General features: G+C 38.8%; 2 protein-coding genes across 4 annotated transcripts; both read left to right on the top strand.

Moving 5' to 3' along the window:
- Positions 1-1825: 1825 nt before the first annotated feature.
- ccdc80l2 (coiled-coil domain containing 80 like 2) lies at positions 1826-4699 on the top strand. Its single transcript, XM_026999371.2, has 7 exons — positions 1826-3004; positions 3119-3275; positions 3446-3579; positions 3676-3833; positions 3944-4047; positions 4156-4236; positions 4374-4699. The coding sequence occupies exons 1-7, from the start codon at positions 1826-1828 to the stop codon at positions 4697-4699; spliced, it is 2139 nt and encodes a 712-aa protein (XP_026855172.2).
- Positions 4700-6206: 1507 nt separating this feature from the next.
- fybb (FYN binding protein b) lies at positions 6207-16041 on the top strand. Of its 3 annotated transcripts, none has more exons than XM_026999392.2 (19): positions 6207-6318; positions 9245-10202; positions 11104-11212; positions 11352-11419; positions 11572-11594; positions 11682-11725; positions 11928-12054; positions 12175-12334; positions 12585-12708; positions 12838-12857; positions 13028-13100; positions 13209-13301; positions 13687-13727; positions 13839-13914; positions 14051-14156; positions 14309-14462; positions 14549-14582; positions 14697-14728; positions 14933-16041. In XM_026999392.2, exons 1-19 carry the CDS (start codon positions 6316-6318, stop codon positions 14953-14955), a joined length of 2268 nt encoding a protein of 755 aa, XP_026855193.2. In that variant the 5' UTR covers positions 6207-6315; the 3' UTR covers positions 14956-16041. The 3 variants fall into 3 exon arrangements, with proteins under 3 accessions (XP_026855193.2, XP_026855192.2, XP_026855195.2); XM_026999391.2 differs by having other exon boundaries at positions 13206-13301; XM_026999394.2 differs by lacking the exon at positions 13209-13301.
- The last annotated feature ends 22 nt before the right edge of the window (positions 16042-16063 follow it).

Genomic DNA, 16063 nt, shown 5'->3' with positions numbered 1-16063 from the left:
TACAAAGAAGATGTTTTAATATGTTAATATTTGTACATCTTCTCTGAGAATTTAACATCAATATTTTATCTAATTTTGAATGGCATTATATGGTAAGTTTTTGTTCATGGCTTTATTTATTTATTTATTTGAGAACCTGTACAAAGAACATTCAAGAACATATACAAAGCAGATTTTTCTACTAGGTCATTGACTGGATTTAACTCTAAAACTACTTGACTGGAAATAAAATATGCTTAGAAAATCGGTACAGTTCTAAAACTAAAATTACCTGAGGCGCAGGGAAGCCTTTTGCCATGACTGTGTTTTAGCATAGGAAAGTTTGTTCACTTCAGTTTGCCCACTGTGTGCTGTTTTGGATAGTTCCTCTCTCATGTGGTTCTGTTTAACTGATTCCATTTGTGGAACACGCAGGCGTTGTGTTTTGTTAACGATTAACTTTGCCTGTGGATGAAGTTTATCTACCCAGGTCTTCACTTCTCCTCTACCTGGAATGTATCACTGAAAAGAACTGAGGTGAATGCAAAGTCTATAGTTTTTGTTATTTCACCTGGGGTCAAGCAGCCATGAAGATTTTGGAATGACTACCAGCTGGTCACATGATGAGCCTGAAAGAGGAACTCACACAATTCTTACTGTGGTACTCTTACTATAAATACACAAATACACATCTGTACATTTTATATTAATATTTTTCTACTTTTACTTTTTTACTTTTACATTGTAAACTTCACTACTACATATCACACATATATTTTTATACATTATCTATTGTTACATTTAGATATTTTAATTTAAAATTTAGGAAATGTATGTCATCAAGTCTGCTGTAAATTTACTACATTTCAATGTATGAGGGCACTACATTTCAATGTATGAGGTGTCTGACATGCTGTGCATATGATAAATAAAAGACTTTGAATTTCTGGGTCTACACAAGTGGGACTGGGAGTTGTAACCATGGTCTGCTGAGCTGAAGACCTTAATCTAGACATAATTTAACAGCAAGTAGCAAGTTTTCTTTCAGCATGTAGTAAAAATAAATAATACCAGTGTTTAATTACCAAAGAAGCTATTGTAATGCCTGGACATATCCAATTATACAATGAGAACTTTCATACACATCCCCACCCAAATCTTATTATAATATCTTTTATGACCTTGTCAGTATTATACATCACAGATGTATATAATTTGTAAGTGCTGCAGTCTCCTCACATGATGACCTCTTAGTTTGGTCAGCTTTTCACTACCAATCATTAGTATGTAGTATCTTTACTTAGGCTCAGTATAGGTTTGATGATGTGGTCTTTTCTGTAGATGTTTCAGTAAAAAGTAAAAATGCTCGAGTAAAGCAAATTTTGATTTTTTGACCTGTGTAAGTTTAAACTCCACATATAAAATCCCCATATAAGTTTCATTCACATTTACATGCAATAGAAAAGATAGGATGTAAGATACTGAAAGAGTTATGGGACCTTCTGTGAAAGCTGGCTTTATCGCAGATAACAGACAACAACATGTCTATTAGAGTTCATGGCTTATGGCTACAGAGGAGTGAGTGTCGGGTTTCACTCCCCCCCCCTAATCTTATACTTCTCTACTGCCACCTTTCAGCCTTCCTCTCACTGCTCTGTGCAATGAGGAAAGATGAAGCACATGCCACACCATTCTTTTGAAGCTCAGAAATTCCAGAAGTGTCTTGAATGCTAATGTGAACCAGAGGCTGCTTCAACCCCTTTGCCTCCTCAGTCTTCTGTTTAGTGGCAATTGAAGCTACGGTGGGAAACCTTGTTTTGAGTGAGTGTATTATATCTCTAAAGGCATGCGTCATCTGTGTTTAGTACTGGTTGGGTTAATTCTGTGGAGCTGTAGCTCTGTGCATTCAGCTAGAACGAGCATGAACAGGCAGCAGCCGGAGGTGAGGGATGAGCCAGCGGGCCCCCGGGAGCAGGCTGGAGCAGAGCAAGCTGGTGAGAGAGAGTCCACAGGGGCTTTAGAGACAGACTTCTTGTCAGATTTTGCTGGGAAAAAACGTTTGTGGGTGATCACTGCCCCGTCTCACAGTGATAACTACTTGCACATGATGGAGAAACAGATCCAAGAGTCAGAGGGGCTGAACTGTCGCTTAGCAGAGAGGGATACCCTCATTGTGATCATTATTCAGAATGCCATGATGGAGGGCAAAATCCAGCACACAACCATGCAGGGGCGGGCTACAGAGGAAGCCATGGACTCTGACATGGTAACCAAGCTGCTCCATTACTTAGAACTGGAACACCAGACCTTCTCCATGTTGATCCTGAAGAAAAACCTGAAGGTGAGTGAGAAGTTTCCTTACCCTGTCCGTGTTGAAGCCATTCTGGAAGCCATTGATCAGCTCCCTATGCGTAAGCTGGAAAAGGTCACCAGGAAAGGGTCACACCAGAAATGCAAGATCACGAAGAAGAGGTTAGTGGTCAAGCAGTCAAGTGCTAACAAAAAAAAAATCTTTAGTGCCCTGAAGCAGGGAAATGTTACATCGATCTTTCCTCCAATCCAAACAGCACTTGATAAAAAGGCAGCCATCAAAAGTCAAGTTAGAGATATCCTCGATGGACGATCCAGATTCATCATCCATAAAACCCCCTCGAGCTCTGGTGGAGGCATACCTCTGACTGCAGTAAAGTCTGGTAGAAAGGAAGAAGCAAAGCCAAAACTCGACAATAATAGAAAGAACACAGAAGGTGGAGGAGACAGGGAAGTAGTGAAAGGGGGGAATAAGCATGACTCTGGGTCTAAAGTGGATAAAGGAGTAGGAATAAGCTCAGATGGCTTTACAGCAGATAAAGAGATCAAAGGAGAGCAAATAGTGGAAAGTTCAAAATCCAAAAAGAAAGGGAAAGGAAAGAAGGATGGGCAGAAGAAGAAGGGAAAAAGAGGGAAGAAGTCACAAAGTGACAGTAAAAAAAAAGCAGCTCTTAATGAGTTTACAGACAAACTCAAGGGCAAAAGAAGACTTCTTGTAAGTACACATTGGTGTGTTTAAATGTATTCTTTCATATAGCTGACACTTTAGTTAATATCACATATATCAGTGTCATTCTTTTCTATAATTTTAGCATTTTTTATGGTACAGGTGATTTCTTCTCCCAGTGAAGTCTCGAGTCAGTATATCCAACAGAGAGATGACAACGAGCTGCATAGCTGTGCCTTTGCATTCCGGAAGGTTACTGTGCTGGCTGTTCTGGGTTCAGATCACAGCACCACACTGCGTCTGCAACACTATCAGCAAGGTAGCAGTGCAAGTTCCTACTATCCTCCTACTCCAACCTTTTCATATACTGTGTTACTACAGGTGCTTTTGATTGAAAACAGCAGGCAGTTTGGGCAGAAACTCTCTGGGGCTGATTTATTTTTGAGTGATCTTTACATGTGCAAACATCAGTGCAAAACCTTTGTGCAGATGGAGATCCTCAGCTGCCCTCATTGCCCGACAGCTCCAAAAACTCTGACTTGATCAGTCAAATACGTAAAGAATATGGACTTGTGTCCAAGGAATTCTCCATGGTGGTGGCTGACTATGACATGATACCTAAAGTAAGGACGATTTTTTATTCATTTTCACTGAGCCTTATGTTAACCTGAGATAAGATACCCATAAACCATCAAGCTAATCCCCTCTTGTGATTTCAGCTTCGGAAGGTGTTTGATTTACCAACAGCCCCACTGGCTATCATAAATTACATTGATAGCTTCCAGTCACGGCAGCTGGAGAAAGAGCAGGAGAAGAAAGGTTCCTCACCCTGTGCTCCATCCGAAATAAATAATGAGGAAGAGAATTCACTGCTCAGGTAGATGCAGAGAAATAAATAACCACAAGGAGTAAATATAAGGAGCAATCATCAGAGGAAAACTCATTCAAACCCTTACGCATTCTTTTTTCTTTCTCCTGCCCATTAAGGTTTATGTCCAAAAGAAGACTTTTGATCATTTCTGCCCCCACAGAGGAAGACTATCTTCTACATCAGCAACTTCAAGCTCTTAATGGACAGGAATGTCAAATGGGTAAGAGGATCACATACTGGGGTACTCAAAAACTCAGTCCTACAAAAAAAGACTTGTGACATGGTCATTTTATATTTTATTCAAACATTTTATAATTGCACTCTGCAGGTATCCGTCATTTTGCTTTGCTGAAGCTGGTGGGCAAAGAACCTACAGCTTCTGGGACCCTTGAGCTGTTTCCTCTGAATGGTATGCTATGTTTAAGCTATATTTGACAAATTTACTGAACAGCATTGTGCCTTTTCATTATTTTGTGAAATTTACAACCATACATTGAAATGGTTGCATTTAAAAAAAAAAAAAGCAGTCTGTGTCCTGTCCTCTAGGCAAAAGTCAATCTGAAAGAGAACCATTGTCTCAGGATGTGGTGAAGAGACTGAGGGATCAGCTTAAGATCAACAGGGACTACTTCAGTATGGTAGTGGTGGAGAAGGATGGAGACCTCAAAGCGTGGTTTCCCTCCCCAGTGTGGTCCATGGCCAACATCTATGATCTGGTGGACTCCATGGAATTGCGCCACGAAGAAATGCAGCTGCAGCAGGCACTAAGCATCCACTGCCCAGAAGACAGTGGTGGGGGTGGGGCTGCTAGTTACCATGGATACACTGATGAGACTGACGACAGCTATCTGTACCATCGATCAGAGGACTGAATACAGATTCCACACAGACATGCAGTTCACGGGAATGCCACTGTGGGGCAGAATACTGGTAAAGTGTATTTGTATTTATTATTCGTTTGTATTTCCACAATGGCAGGCAACTGCTTGATTACATCTTTGTTATTCTAGGCTGCCCAATTTAAAGCTTAAACATGCTTTAGTTATTTCTTCCTGGACAATTTATAATAGCCTGATGAGCAAACCTGAAAAATAATTGTCATAATTTGAATTATAATGTGGATGTTACTGAAGGGATAATGGGGACTTTAAACCCATGAACAAACAAGTTTTCATCACTCCTTAACTAAAATGCTTCCACAGTGTCTAACTAGAGGTGAGTCTGTACAGACCTTTTTGCATCAGTATTGGAAAAATTGAAGCTGTTTTTTCAATCCTACACAATGTCAAGACAATTACCATCTAAACGCAAAGACATAATCTGTGATGCTTAGAATGATTGTATTTACTTGCTGCAGTATCTTCCTTTTAAGAATTAAAAATATATAAATATTCTAAAAATATAGTATAAGAAATTATCAAAAGCCCAAAAAGACCATATATGATGGGGGTTTTTTTTTGTTGTTGTTGTTGTTTTTTTAATTCCAAATAAGGATCATGAAAGAACAATTTGTCCTGAAAACTGGCCATCAGGATTACAGAGGTTCTTTATCGAAACTGATCCATATTAATAGATACCAACATAGATCTCCCTATTAATGAATAAAGTCTGTGAATATACAGGAAAACACAGTTAAGGATGTGAATATGTGGACTGTGACACAAATTTTGTTTATTTTGGCCCTGTACTTCAGCATCTTTGATGTTATATTTGACAATGACTATGTGGTTAATGTGCAGCCTGTCAAATTTATTTGAGGATATAAATATAGAACATTACCTTACAACACAAACATACTGTACCAAAGTAATTATGGAGAGGGAAAAACTGTATAATGTTCCATGGAATGAAAGAATTTATACCTGGAAAAGATGTTATCATAGTTTTATTCTAATTAGGGGGATTTACTTCCTCTTAAAAAAACAGTAACACCTGAAATAAAAACCTTTTTAAAAACTAAGCGATAGCAGTAAACATTAGATATAAGTGTTGTAGTGTTCTCTAAGCTTGCTGTTTATGGTATGGCTTGCTTATCTCTGAGTTGTCTCATGTGATACTTGTCTAACATGTGACTAGCTGCCCTCACAATTTCATAGTTTGGTTTTCCAAGTCTTTAATGAGAAAAAGCAGCACTGGTATAACTTCATTCATACATCAGATGCTGGTTATTTTGGTAAGAAGAAATTATTGGCAAGATAAGCACTGGTAAAGGAGAGAAAGCACCTCTCTGTTCTGTGTGCTGTCGGTTTCTCTGGCGAAAGCAGAGGTACGCCATGGACTAGGCAAATAGAAGAGATGGAGCAATTGATAGGGCTTCCTGTGATGGCTGTGCTCAAGTCCATTGTCAGAGAGGGGAAGTAACAGTCATCACACTGGTACTGAGGTTACAAACACAGTCTTCTCCATACAGAGACACATTCAAACACACATACATTTGCAACTAGTGAAATCAGCTCATGAAGAGACGTGGCGGAAACCTGCTCCCACCATGGTGAGTGCAACTTTTTCCCCCCCCCCCGAGTAATTAGTGGGAAATGTTCAGGCTTGTGGAGTGTGGATTGGCATGCAAAAGTTTACACAGGGCTGGAGTAGTAGTCTGGGATCAAAAAATATTGATATACATAGCATGGTGGCAAGTAGGCCTATACGTAATACTGAGTTCATGCAGGGGATTATTTACTTTTTCTTTTAAAGTACACACATACCTTTTGCAGTGTGTATGTAAGTGAAGTTCTATGATGCCACAAATTTATGTGTATTGAAGGCAAAAGAAAGTAACTCTATTGTCATTACTGCTCATATATCTATACATTGCAAATTGTTAGAAAATGACATCTTAGACTACAACTATTGTCACAAATTCAACCATACAACACAACAAGTTGAAACTAGCTTGGAAATTCTAGAGGGTTTTCTTTTTTGCAATGTCAAACAGCATTGTGTAAGACAATAATGTGTGGTTAAAGTTTGGCTTGCTTCATCAACAAAGCTTCCTGTTTGCCTGCAGCAAAGAATTCTTCACTATATATGTGCGTGTATATATATATATATATATATATATATATATCTATATATATATATATAGATATATATATATAGATATAGATATAGATATAGATATATAGATAGATAGATAGATAGATAGATAGATAGATTTTTTTTTTTTTTTTTTTTTTTTTTGTCACTTGGCCACTCACAGATAATGCCAAAACATTTCAGCAACTTGATTCTTACTGCAATTTAGCCAGGCAGTGACAGTATGTTGTTCAATTTACAAAGTGACACCATGGACACATGAGAGCATGCTTTACATGTCGTAAAGCCCATACAGTGAGAGAGTCTGGCTATATTATCGCTGGTCATGTCATCTGTAACATAAATATTATGGCAGGATATTTGAAGGACAATTTGATTTGAAGTAATTTTACCATGTTTTACCTTAATATTTAAAAAGTGATAACAGCTACTGTTGTTCATGTGACTGCTATGGAACCATAGGAGATAAATAAACCAATAAACCGACTGCTCTTGCTATAGGAACAGTGATAGTGTAAGTGATTCTGACTAATGTATGTTCCTAGGTCTAACACAAAGTTCCTCGTTTCTTCTCTTGCCTCCTGCGCTACACATCAACAGCCTTGTTTTTAGCTCTCGATCGTGCTTGTCCACACTAGGCTTATCTGCACTTCCTGGTGATTGGCCTGTCCCGATTCAAACAGTGCTCATTACTGTTTACTCATTACAGGGTGTGTCCTCTGGATGCATGCACACCTGTCCACCCTACAGTACTAATTCCAAGCCTGTTAAGTCTTTCTCTGCACAATACAATTAGTAAAGAAACACTGCTCATTTTCATGAGGGGTGTTTTTCACTACTTGTTACTCTTTAGATTCCTATATTAAAAGCCTCACTGGGGCTTTCATGTAAGAGATCCTAAATCTCTGACATTTATTGGTTTCTTGTGATATTTATTTTGCATAAATTCTGCATTGTGGATACAGTAAGCTCACACATACCTCCCATTGATCTATTTTCAGACAAACATTTCAAAGATATTCCTACTGTATTTACCTGACACTTTTTTTATCCGCAATGACTTCCAATTCTAACTAAGCACAAGACGAGCAATTGAGGGTTAAGGGCCTTGATCAGGGGCCCAACAGTGGCAACTTGGCAGTGGTGGGGCTTGAACCAGCAACCTTCTGATTACAAGTACCTTAACCACTGAGCTACCACTGCATGCATAAATAAATAAATATATATATATATATATATATATATATATATATATATATATATATATATATATATATATATATATATATATATATATATATATTTTATTTTTATTTTTATTTTTTTTTATATATAAAAATATATAAATACACACACACACACACTCTCTCTCTCTCTCTAACAGCATTTCTCAAACCTTATCCAATGTAAATAATTTAATTTAGGAAATATATGTGGCTTTAAAGTGGATATATTTAAGCATATTCAAAGACATGCAGGGTCGCAGGCTTCTGCCTGAAAGACATTTCACAACTGAGTTATTCCTGGATGATACTGTACAGGTGACATTAACACAGCAGAAATTTGTGGCCAAAATCAAACAAACAAACAAAAAAGATCAAATGTATAATAGCAAACACAGAATTCCCTCTTTATAAGTTATTCTAGTCTGATTTATGCACATGCCATCTGGAGTTTGGTTTCATTCTAACTTTTTTTTACTGTTTGACAACTGCCCCCTTTGTACAGCTAGTAACTTCCTGCTGCTGTAGCTTACAGTGATATATTTACTCAGTTCCTGTGTCATCACACTCAGACCATGAGCTCAGTGAAGCTAGCAGCTAGGGTTCTCAGGAAGGGGCATTAGTGTTAAAGCACAAAGGAGGACACACAAAAGGCAAGTAAAAATCAGATTTAAAATGTTCTCATCATACCTTTTTCCAAGTAATGTCAAACCTTTCACATTTTGTTATTTTCTGTGTGATGAAATTTGATTATGCAGTTAGCCTTGAGTATTGATTTGCTGTAAATAAAAAGCAGACCTTCTCTTGTCAGTTAAATTCTGATCTAAAGTGAATATTATGTAACAATGAACACAAACATATAACTGACAATAAAATATAAAACAACCAATTATGCAGTTTTATAATGAAAAAAGTGCAAAAATTACAGCTCTATTAGCCTATAAAGCATCTGCAGCATTATTTTGGAGTGTTTAGTTTTGGTTAAAGAAGAGCAAATAATAGGCTAATGTTTATTTACTCTAAATCAAGAAAATAACATGCCCTTTTCATTTATTTAATAACATGTAGAATTACTTTCTTACTAAAACACACCCTTTCTGCATCTTTTTCCCTTTCTCTTCCTTTATTTTTGCTTTCATTATTTTTGCTTATTTCCAGGACAACAAGTCTGATGTGAAAGCCATTATGGCACGCTTCCAGTCTGGAGGTACATCCATGGAGGGCGGTGGCGGAGGACATCCAAAAGCTGCTGTCCACCCAACCTTATCAGGTCCCACAGTCCCGTTCAAGAAGCCTGTACTGGAAACCACCCTCTCAGGCAGCGCTGCTGCTACTAACCCCACTGCAACAAAATACAACTACCCAATGAGCACATCCTCCATCAAGAACAGCTCTGAATCACGAGAGTCCATGAAGCCCAAAGCTCTTGTGAGCAGGTTCGAGAATGCTGGATTGAATGAGGACAGCAAAACTCCTCCTTTTGCAAAAACCCTCAAGCCCAAATTGTCAGACCCATCCCAAGACTCTGAACAAAAGCTTCTTTTCCCCAAGGCCCTGGCCCAGAAGACACCTGTAAGCAGCACCACACCAGACATCAAGAACACGCCAGACATCAAGTTCTCCAAGCCACCACCTGTCACAAACAAGCCTTTATTGACCCCCAAGATAGAAAACAATGAGAACAGCACAAGTCCGAAAATGCCAACCATTCCCAAACCAAAGAGTAACCTTGTCCTGCTCCGGCAGCAGACAGATGATGCCAAAGATGGAGACTCTGCTGTAAAGCCATTCTCAGGCTCTGGTGTAAAGCCCTCCAGCTTTCGTGCTGCTCAGAATATCTTCAGTAAAGGCGAAGAAGCAACCAAGGATGCGGCCAAATTGCCAAGCTCGAAAGATTCACCAGGGCCAGGTCCAGGCCCCATAATTGCAAAAAAACCTAGTTACCGGAGAAAAGCCTCTGGATCCAACACAGAGACAGCAAACAATGATCCTTCGGCCCCTAAACGAAAGCCTTTACCTAATATTTTGGCAATTGGAAGTGCCCCAAGCAAACCTAACAGACCACCCAGAGTCAACCTGGAAAAATTCAAGAAAGGTGTAGAACTTCCAAGCGAGGGTGAGTGATGCTTCCTTTAGCTTTCATGTTTTTTTAATTTTCTAAAATGTTCATTTATCCTAAAGGATTGGACAGATTACATCACAAAAAAATATCTTGAAAGAAAGTGTTCCAGTGTTTTGTGTTTAATAAAACTGATCAGAAATCATATATTTCCTCTTCTACTTCTGTCCAAGGAATATGTGAAGCTACCCTGTCCATGAACATTCACTTAAATTGCGATAAAGATAAGAATTGCAGAGGATAAAGAAAAATGGTCATAAATAGAAATGGTAAACTTGTAATTGTTTCTATAAAATAGTTGGATTCTGTCCTTCACTCTCCTGAGGGTGGAAGGAACATATATTAGCTGGCATGGTGCAACATCTTCTAATGCTCACAGTTTCTGTCAAATATAATCTGAAAAACCTTATCTAGTAGATTTTCACTATTTGATCATGTGCTTCTGTTTACAGGAGGATATATTAAACATGTTCATACAAACAGAACATAAATGTCCAGGTTCATCGGGTAATGAAACATTAGGTAGTAAAACGTGTTTTGTACATAAAGTTCCTCCTTTAGTGAGGTGTTGTTTTTTTTTTGTTTTTTTTTTGCATGTTAGCTGTAGTCTGTGCAAAACTGGGAAGCTCAAAATGAGAAGAAGGTTTATTGAAAGGTTTCGTTTTTAGGCCATGTTGTGTAGATTAGTGCAAAGTTAACTCTAACGAAATTTAGCTGGGTGTTTCCTTTTATAAATACATTGCTGTCATATACTTTTAGTAAGGCCTGTAGCTGTTAAAACAGACTGTAATGAAACCTAAAATCCAATAGCACATTATTGGGATATTTTAGAAGTGAGTGGTTAGATAGAAAATGGAGGGTATTGATGAAATTTTCACTGAAGGATTTTTGTCTCCAGGAGCTGAATTAAAGAAAGGAGGTCCTCCTCCCCCTCCAGCCTCTCACCCCAGCAGTCAGGCAGCCCAAGACGCGCGCCCAACCCTGCCGCCTCGACCCTCAGGAGCCATGTCAGTACCCCTTCAATGCCAAGCAGGAACCTGAAATTATTTTTAATTTGTAAATCTGGGTGAAATAAACTACACCTTAAATATATTATAGAGACTAATAATACACTTGGATCTTATTGCAATTTAATGTTTCTCAAAGCAAAATACAAGAAGATCAAGATGACAGCTATGATGATATTGGGGACCTAAAAGACTCATCGTTTGGAGGTTAGTGAAGACTAGATTTTTAAGTGGAACTTCTTTGGTTTCAACACCAATTAAGGGAGAAGTTGTCATCTGCTCAAATCCCAGTGGAATGCATTGAATTAATAAAAAATAATCCAGATTAAATATCTGATTGAAATATTTTGTTTTTGTAGGAAACTCTGAGCACCAGGATGAGGTAAGGAACCTGTCTGGTGCTATAACTGAATTGCTATTTGTGGAAATTTCACTAATTGTTTGTTTTCTCTTTCTTTTGTCTGCACAGGGAAGTGGAAGTGATGAGATGTACGAGGATCTAGAGGACAGATGGTAGTCTCTCTTCTGACTACATAGAGCTCTATAGTTCATTTTCTCATGGTCATGTGCACAGATTAGTTTAACTTGTGATGACATGTTTGCTAAGCGCATGCAACAGCCACCATACAAAAAAAAAAAAAAAAGACTTGAACAAGCAAGTTCCTGTCCAGTAAACAAGCATAATGAGTGGCGGTTGTTTCACCCCAATGAGCAGGTCAGCAGCAGAGGCAAAGGAACAAGAGAAAAAACGAGAGAAGGAAGAGAAAAGACGAGCGGAACAAGAAAAGAAAGATCAGAAGGATCGTGAGAGAAAAGAGCAAGAGGCCAGGAAGAAATTCAAAGTGAGTTTGGGTTGCATTGTTAAATATAAACCACTGCAGACATTATCTTGTTCATTACATAAGTCATTATTCTGGGCTTATAGGGACATTCCAAAATGTCTGCATTTGATTTCTCTGCAGTTGTCCGGGCCGCTTCAGGTCATCCATAAAGTGAAGGTGAGATTAGACTGCAAAGGTGGCAAGAATGACCTCAGCATTAAACAGGGAGAGAGTATTGAGATACTGCGTGTTACAGAAAACCCTGAAGGTCGATGGCTGGCTAGAACTCAAGATGGTTCCTGTGAGTGGCATCCTCCTGTTAAAGAGAAACTACTAAGATTGTTAGTTATGTGTAGGTGCAAGTATATTAGAATAGGCAACATCATTATCTCGATATACTGTACTTGGTCCTGCAGGTGACAGTAATAGTTCAAACCGCACTTTACAATTACCATTGTGTGAGGATTAACAAATAGCATCGGATGTGAGTGAAAGATCCCAGACTGCTGTTTGTTTTGCTGGAGGTGCTAAAAGCCTCTTTCCTATTCCAGATGGTTATGTAAAGACAGAATCAGTTGAGATTGACTTTGATAAGCTGAAGACTCAAAGCCTCTCTCGTCCCCCTCAATCAGAGGAGGTTTACGATGATGTAGCCCCCCAGGATGAGCTCAAGAGGTACAGTGTAGCAAAATGTTCAAATCTATATAGATTCTTCTGGGCTATTGGTAAAGTCCTGTGGCTGAAATTGATGTCAGATGCTGCTGGATTTATCAGTTAGGGCAATTCTTTTTTTGTTCATTTCAGGAGAATCAGTGGTGCAGGGGGTGAGTTTGAACCTTTATTTCCAATCCTATCTAAATGTGGTATTCATGTTTTAATAGCTAGTAGAGTCTTGATCTCACTAGCCTGATCATTTGTGGGCCTATACAGCCACAGCATGAATAGTTCTGAGCAGGAATGACATATGAAGAACATTGCCCTCTTCTGCTGTTAGTTATTCTACCTCCACCACCAGAGGGAGATGGAGATATCTATGATGACTTGGATGAGCCCAGCCTTATTGTCAGGTATGAATGCTTGGAAATTGTTACACCAGTGCAATATGCTGAGTAATATGTAGGGATCTCTTCTGTAGCTAAATGTGTCTCATCCATACCACATTCCTACAATAGCAGCCCGGAACGCAGGCTTCCTGCCAAACCACGCAGTTTCTTTCGGATGCTAAAGGCCCCCATTGACTGGAGAAAACCCTCTGACCACGATATTGAGTAACTTTCACATTAGTAAAATGCAAACAAAAACGGTCTTTCTTTAATTAATAACATATTGACTACAACAATTTAAATCAATCGTCGGCAATGATTTTTAGGAGCTCATGCATTTTCCCACTAAATTCTCAAAAAATCACGCTACACTGATTGATCTATAAACGTCACACATTCATACAAGCAACTGCTCCAATCTGCAAGCATGTGAATAAAAATCTTTAACATCTCACTCATGTCCATGCTTTATTAGTGTGATTTTTGTGTAACTATGTCATATGCTTATTCGATTTTTTAATTTTGCTTTACCAATCAAACTTCTTGCTTTGTAACAAAAAAAGAAACTTGCATTTGATGTAATGTAAGATGAACGCTTTTTTATTTTCAGAGTTCCTCCTCCTCCCCAGTTCAGTCCAGAAGGAAATGCAGGTAAAGATTACTGCTCAGCCTATGGCCCTATGCATGTGCTAATGAGCTGCAGCCCAGTATGCAAATTGTCAATAAAAAATAAAATGCTGTTTGCATCTGTGCATCTTCCAGATCAGTCATCGGCACCTATCAGCGATGAAATTTATGATGATGTCGATCCTTTCCCTGCGCTGCCCCCTCCCAGCAGGTGCACACCATAATAAAGACTACAACCCCTTCTCTTAGAGAACTGTCATTTATATTATATACTAACTTAAACCCTGTCTACAATAAAAAAGATGCATGCTGCATTTTTCATGTTCTTGTACTGACGCATGATCCAGCCTGCCACAAATAAAAGCAAAGTCAGCAAAAGGTGATAAGGTGGATGACCCAAAGAAGCAGAAGAAATTTGAAAAAGAGGAGAAGGACTTCAGAAAAAAGTTTAAGGTACTGTGTAAGATGTACCATGACACCTTCTTGCAGGAAACTGTACACCATACACAATTTTGCTTAGTCAGCTGCGCTGTATCAGCAAGTTAAACTCTTTTTCCTACAGAGCACATCAGCCTTGCCACACAATAATCTGTGTGATTTTTCAGTTTGAGGGGGAGATCAAGGTGTTGTATCAAGTCACAGTGAAGAGCGGTAAGAAGGGGAGTGGGAAGGATCTGTCTGTGCAGGCAGGGGAGGTGCTGGACGTCATCAACAAAGCTGACCACGACAAACTCATCTGCAGGAACAAGGAGGGCAAGTGTGAGTACTATTGTGTCCACCTCCAACACTCATCAAGCATGAAAAAACAGTAAAAGAACCTGAGCCTTCTATCTTCCCATTTTCAGTTGGATATGTGTCAACTAGCAACACCCAATCTGAGTAAGTTATGTGCTGCACCTTTTATATATATATATATATACATGGACAATATAAGACATTTTTAAGGTTTTTGCATGGGAAGGATAAAAGACAACATGTACACTGTTCCCACAGAGACAATGACATCTATGATGACATTGGTGATGGTAAGTTGGTTTTTCTTTTGATTATTAGATTTTAAAGGCAATTGAAAAAAAATGATTGGTTTATTAATTGCCCAAATTATTGCAATAACTCCATGTTTCCTGTTGGTTGAATCTATGTAGTTTGACTGATCAAACTACACAGAATCAACATAATCAATGACACAAATACTATTGTAGCACAAGTTAACTAAACCTTCTTTACAGATTGCATCTATGATAATGACTAAGGATCTCAGCCTTTGGATGCAGCTATTTGGGCCCTTACCTTATGGTTCTATATGTGTGTGGTATGTTTATTGCATGTTACAATCAAAATTATTTAACCCCATTGCCAATTAGGTTAATTAACAAAGTTTACAAACTTTCAGCTGTTTGCAATAAACCAATCAAACAACAACCATTTAAATAGCTCAAAACAACCAATAAGTGGTTTTTCCCAATTGTCATTTTTAATGACTATTGCAGTGTTAGAATCATTCAACACCCTGAATAGAATTTCTTGTAAGAGCACACATTTTCAAGTGTTGTCTTAAGCACAACTGAGCCAACTAATCAAAGGCTTCATTAGCTGAATCAGGTGTACTTGAGATAAAACACATCAAATACCCGGGCTGGCAAGGGGTTTGGTGGATGTCATGTTTGACTGCATGTTAGAAATTTGGCCCAGTCAGGAGCATTGAGAGAAGAGATCATTTCCTTTTACAAACAAGGAAAAGGATACAAAAAAATAACAAAGGCACTGAATGTTTCTAGAAAATCAGCTGGAAGCATAGTTCAAAGTTACTGGCTACACTACCTGGATGTGGCAGAAAGAGGAAGCCATCACCAGCTTCCACCAGATTCCTGAGGAGGCCGGTGGTCAAAAACCCTTGATTGACTGCAGAAAGATTTGGTGGCAGCAAGCACTGAGGTTTGCACAGCAAGTCACATACTAAATGCAGAAGGTCTCCATGCCTGAAGTACAAGACGTTCACCTCTACTGACCCCAAAGTGTAATAAAAGTTGTCTCCAATGAGCTCAGATCCATATAAATAAGCCAGATCTTTTGGGATTCTGTTCTGTGGAGTGATGAAACAAAACTGGAACCTTTTTGGCCTATGGATCAGCGGTATGTCTGGAAGAGGAAGAATGAAGCATATGCTGAAAAGAACACCCTGCCTACAGTGAAGGATGGTGGTGGTTCAGTGATGCTCTGGGGCTGCTTGGCTTCCTCTGGCACTAGAAACCTGCAGTGTGTGGAGGGCAAGATGGATTCAATGAGGAGAAAGCCATGTGCCTTCTGTGAGGAGGCTGAAGCTTGGACATCATTGGACTTTCTAACAGGGCAATGATCCC

This window comes from Electrophorus electricus, chromosome 6 (genome assembly GCF_013358815.1).
Source record: "Electrophorus electricus isolate fEleEle1 chromosome 6, fEleEle1.pri, whole genome shotgun sequence".
Taxonomy (NCBI): domain Eukaryota; kingdom Metazoa; phylum Chordata; class Actinopteri; order Gymnotiformes; family Gymnotidae; genus Electrophorus; species Electrophorus electricus.
This window is presented reverse-complemented; position numbering and strand designations above follow the sequence as displayed.

Excerpts from the sequence above, each read along its gene's own strand:
- fybb (XM_026999391.2), top strand. Across the intron at positions 12,335-12,584 it reads TAGAACTCAAGATGGTTCCT|ATGGTTATGTAAAGACAGAA; the intron begins GTGAGTGGCATC and ends TTCCTATTCCAG. Across the intron at positions 14,463-14,548 it reads CAGGAACAAGGAGGGCAAGT|TTGGATATGTGTCAACTAGC; the intron begins GTGAGTACTATT and ends TCCCATTTTCAG.
- ccdc80l2 (XM_026999371.2), top strand. The coding sequence starts at position 1,826 with ATGCGTCATCTGTGTTTAGTACTGGTTGGGTTAATTCTGTGGAGCTGT. Across the intron at positions 3,276-3,445 it reads TCTGCAACACTATCAGCAAG|ATGGAGATCCTCAGCTGCCC; the intron begins GTAGCAGTGCAA and ends ACCTTTGTGCAG. Across the intron at positions 3,834-3,943 it reads GAAGAGAATTCACTGCTCAG|GTTTATGTCCAAAAGAAGAC; the intron begins GTAGATGCAGAG and ends CTGCCCATTAAG.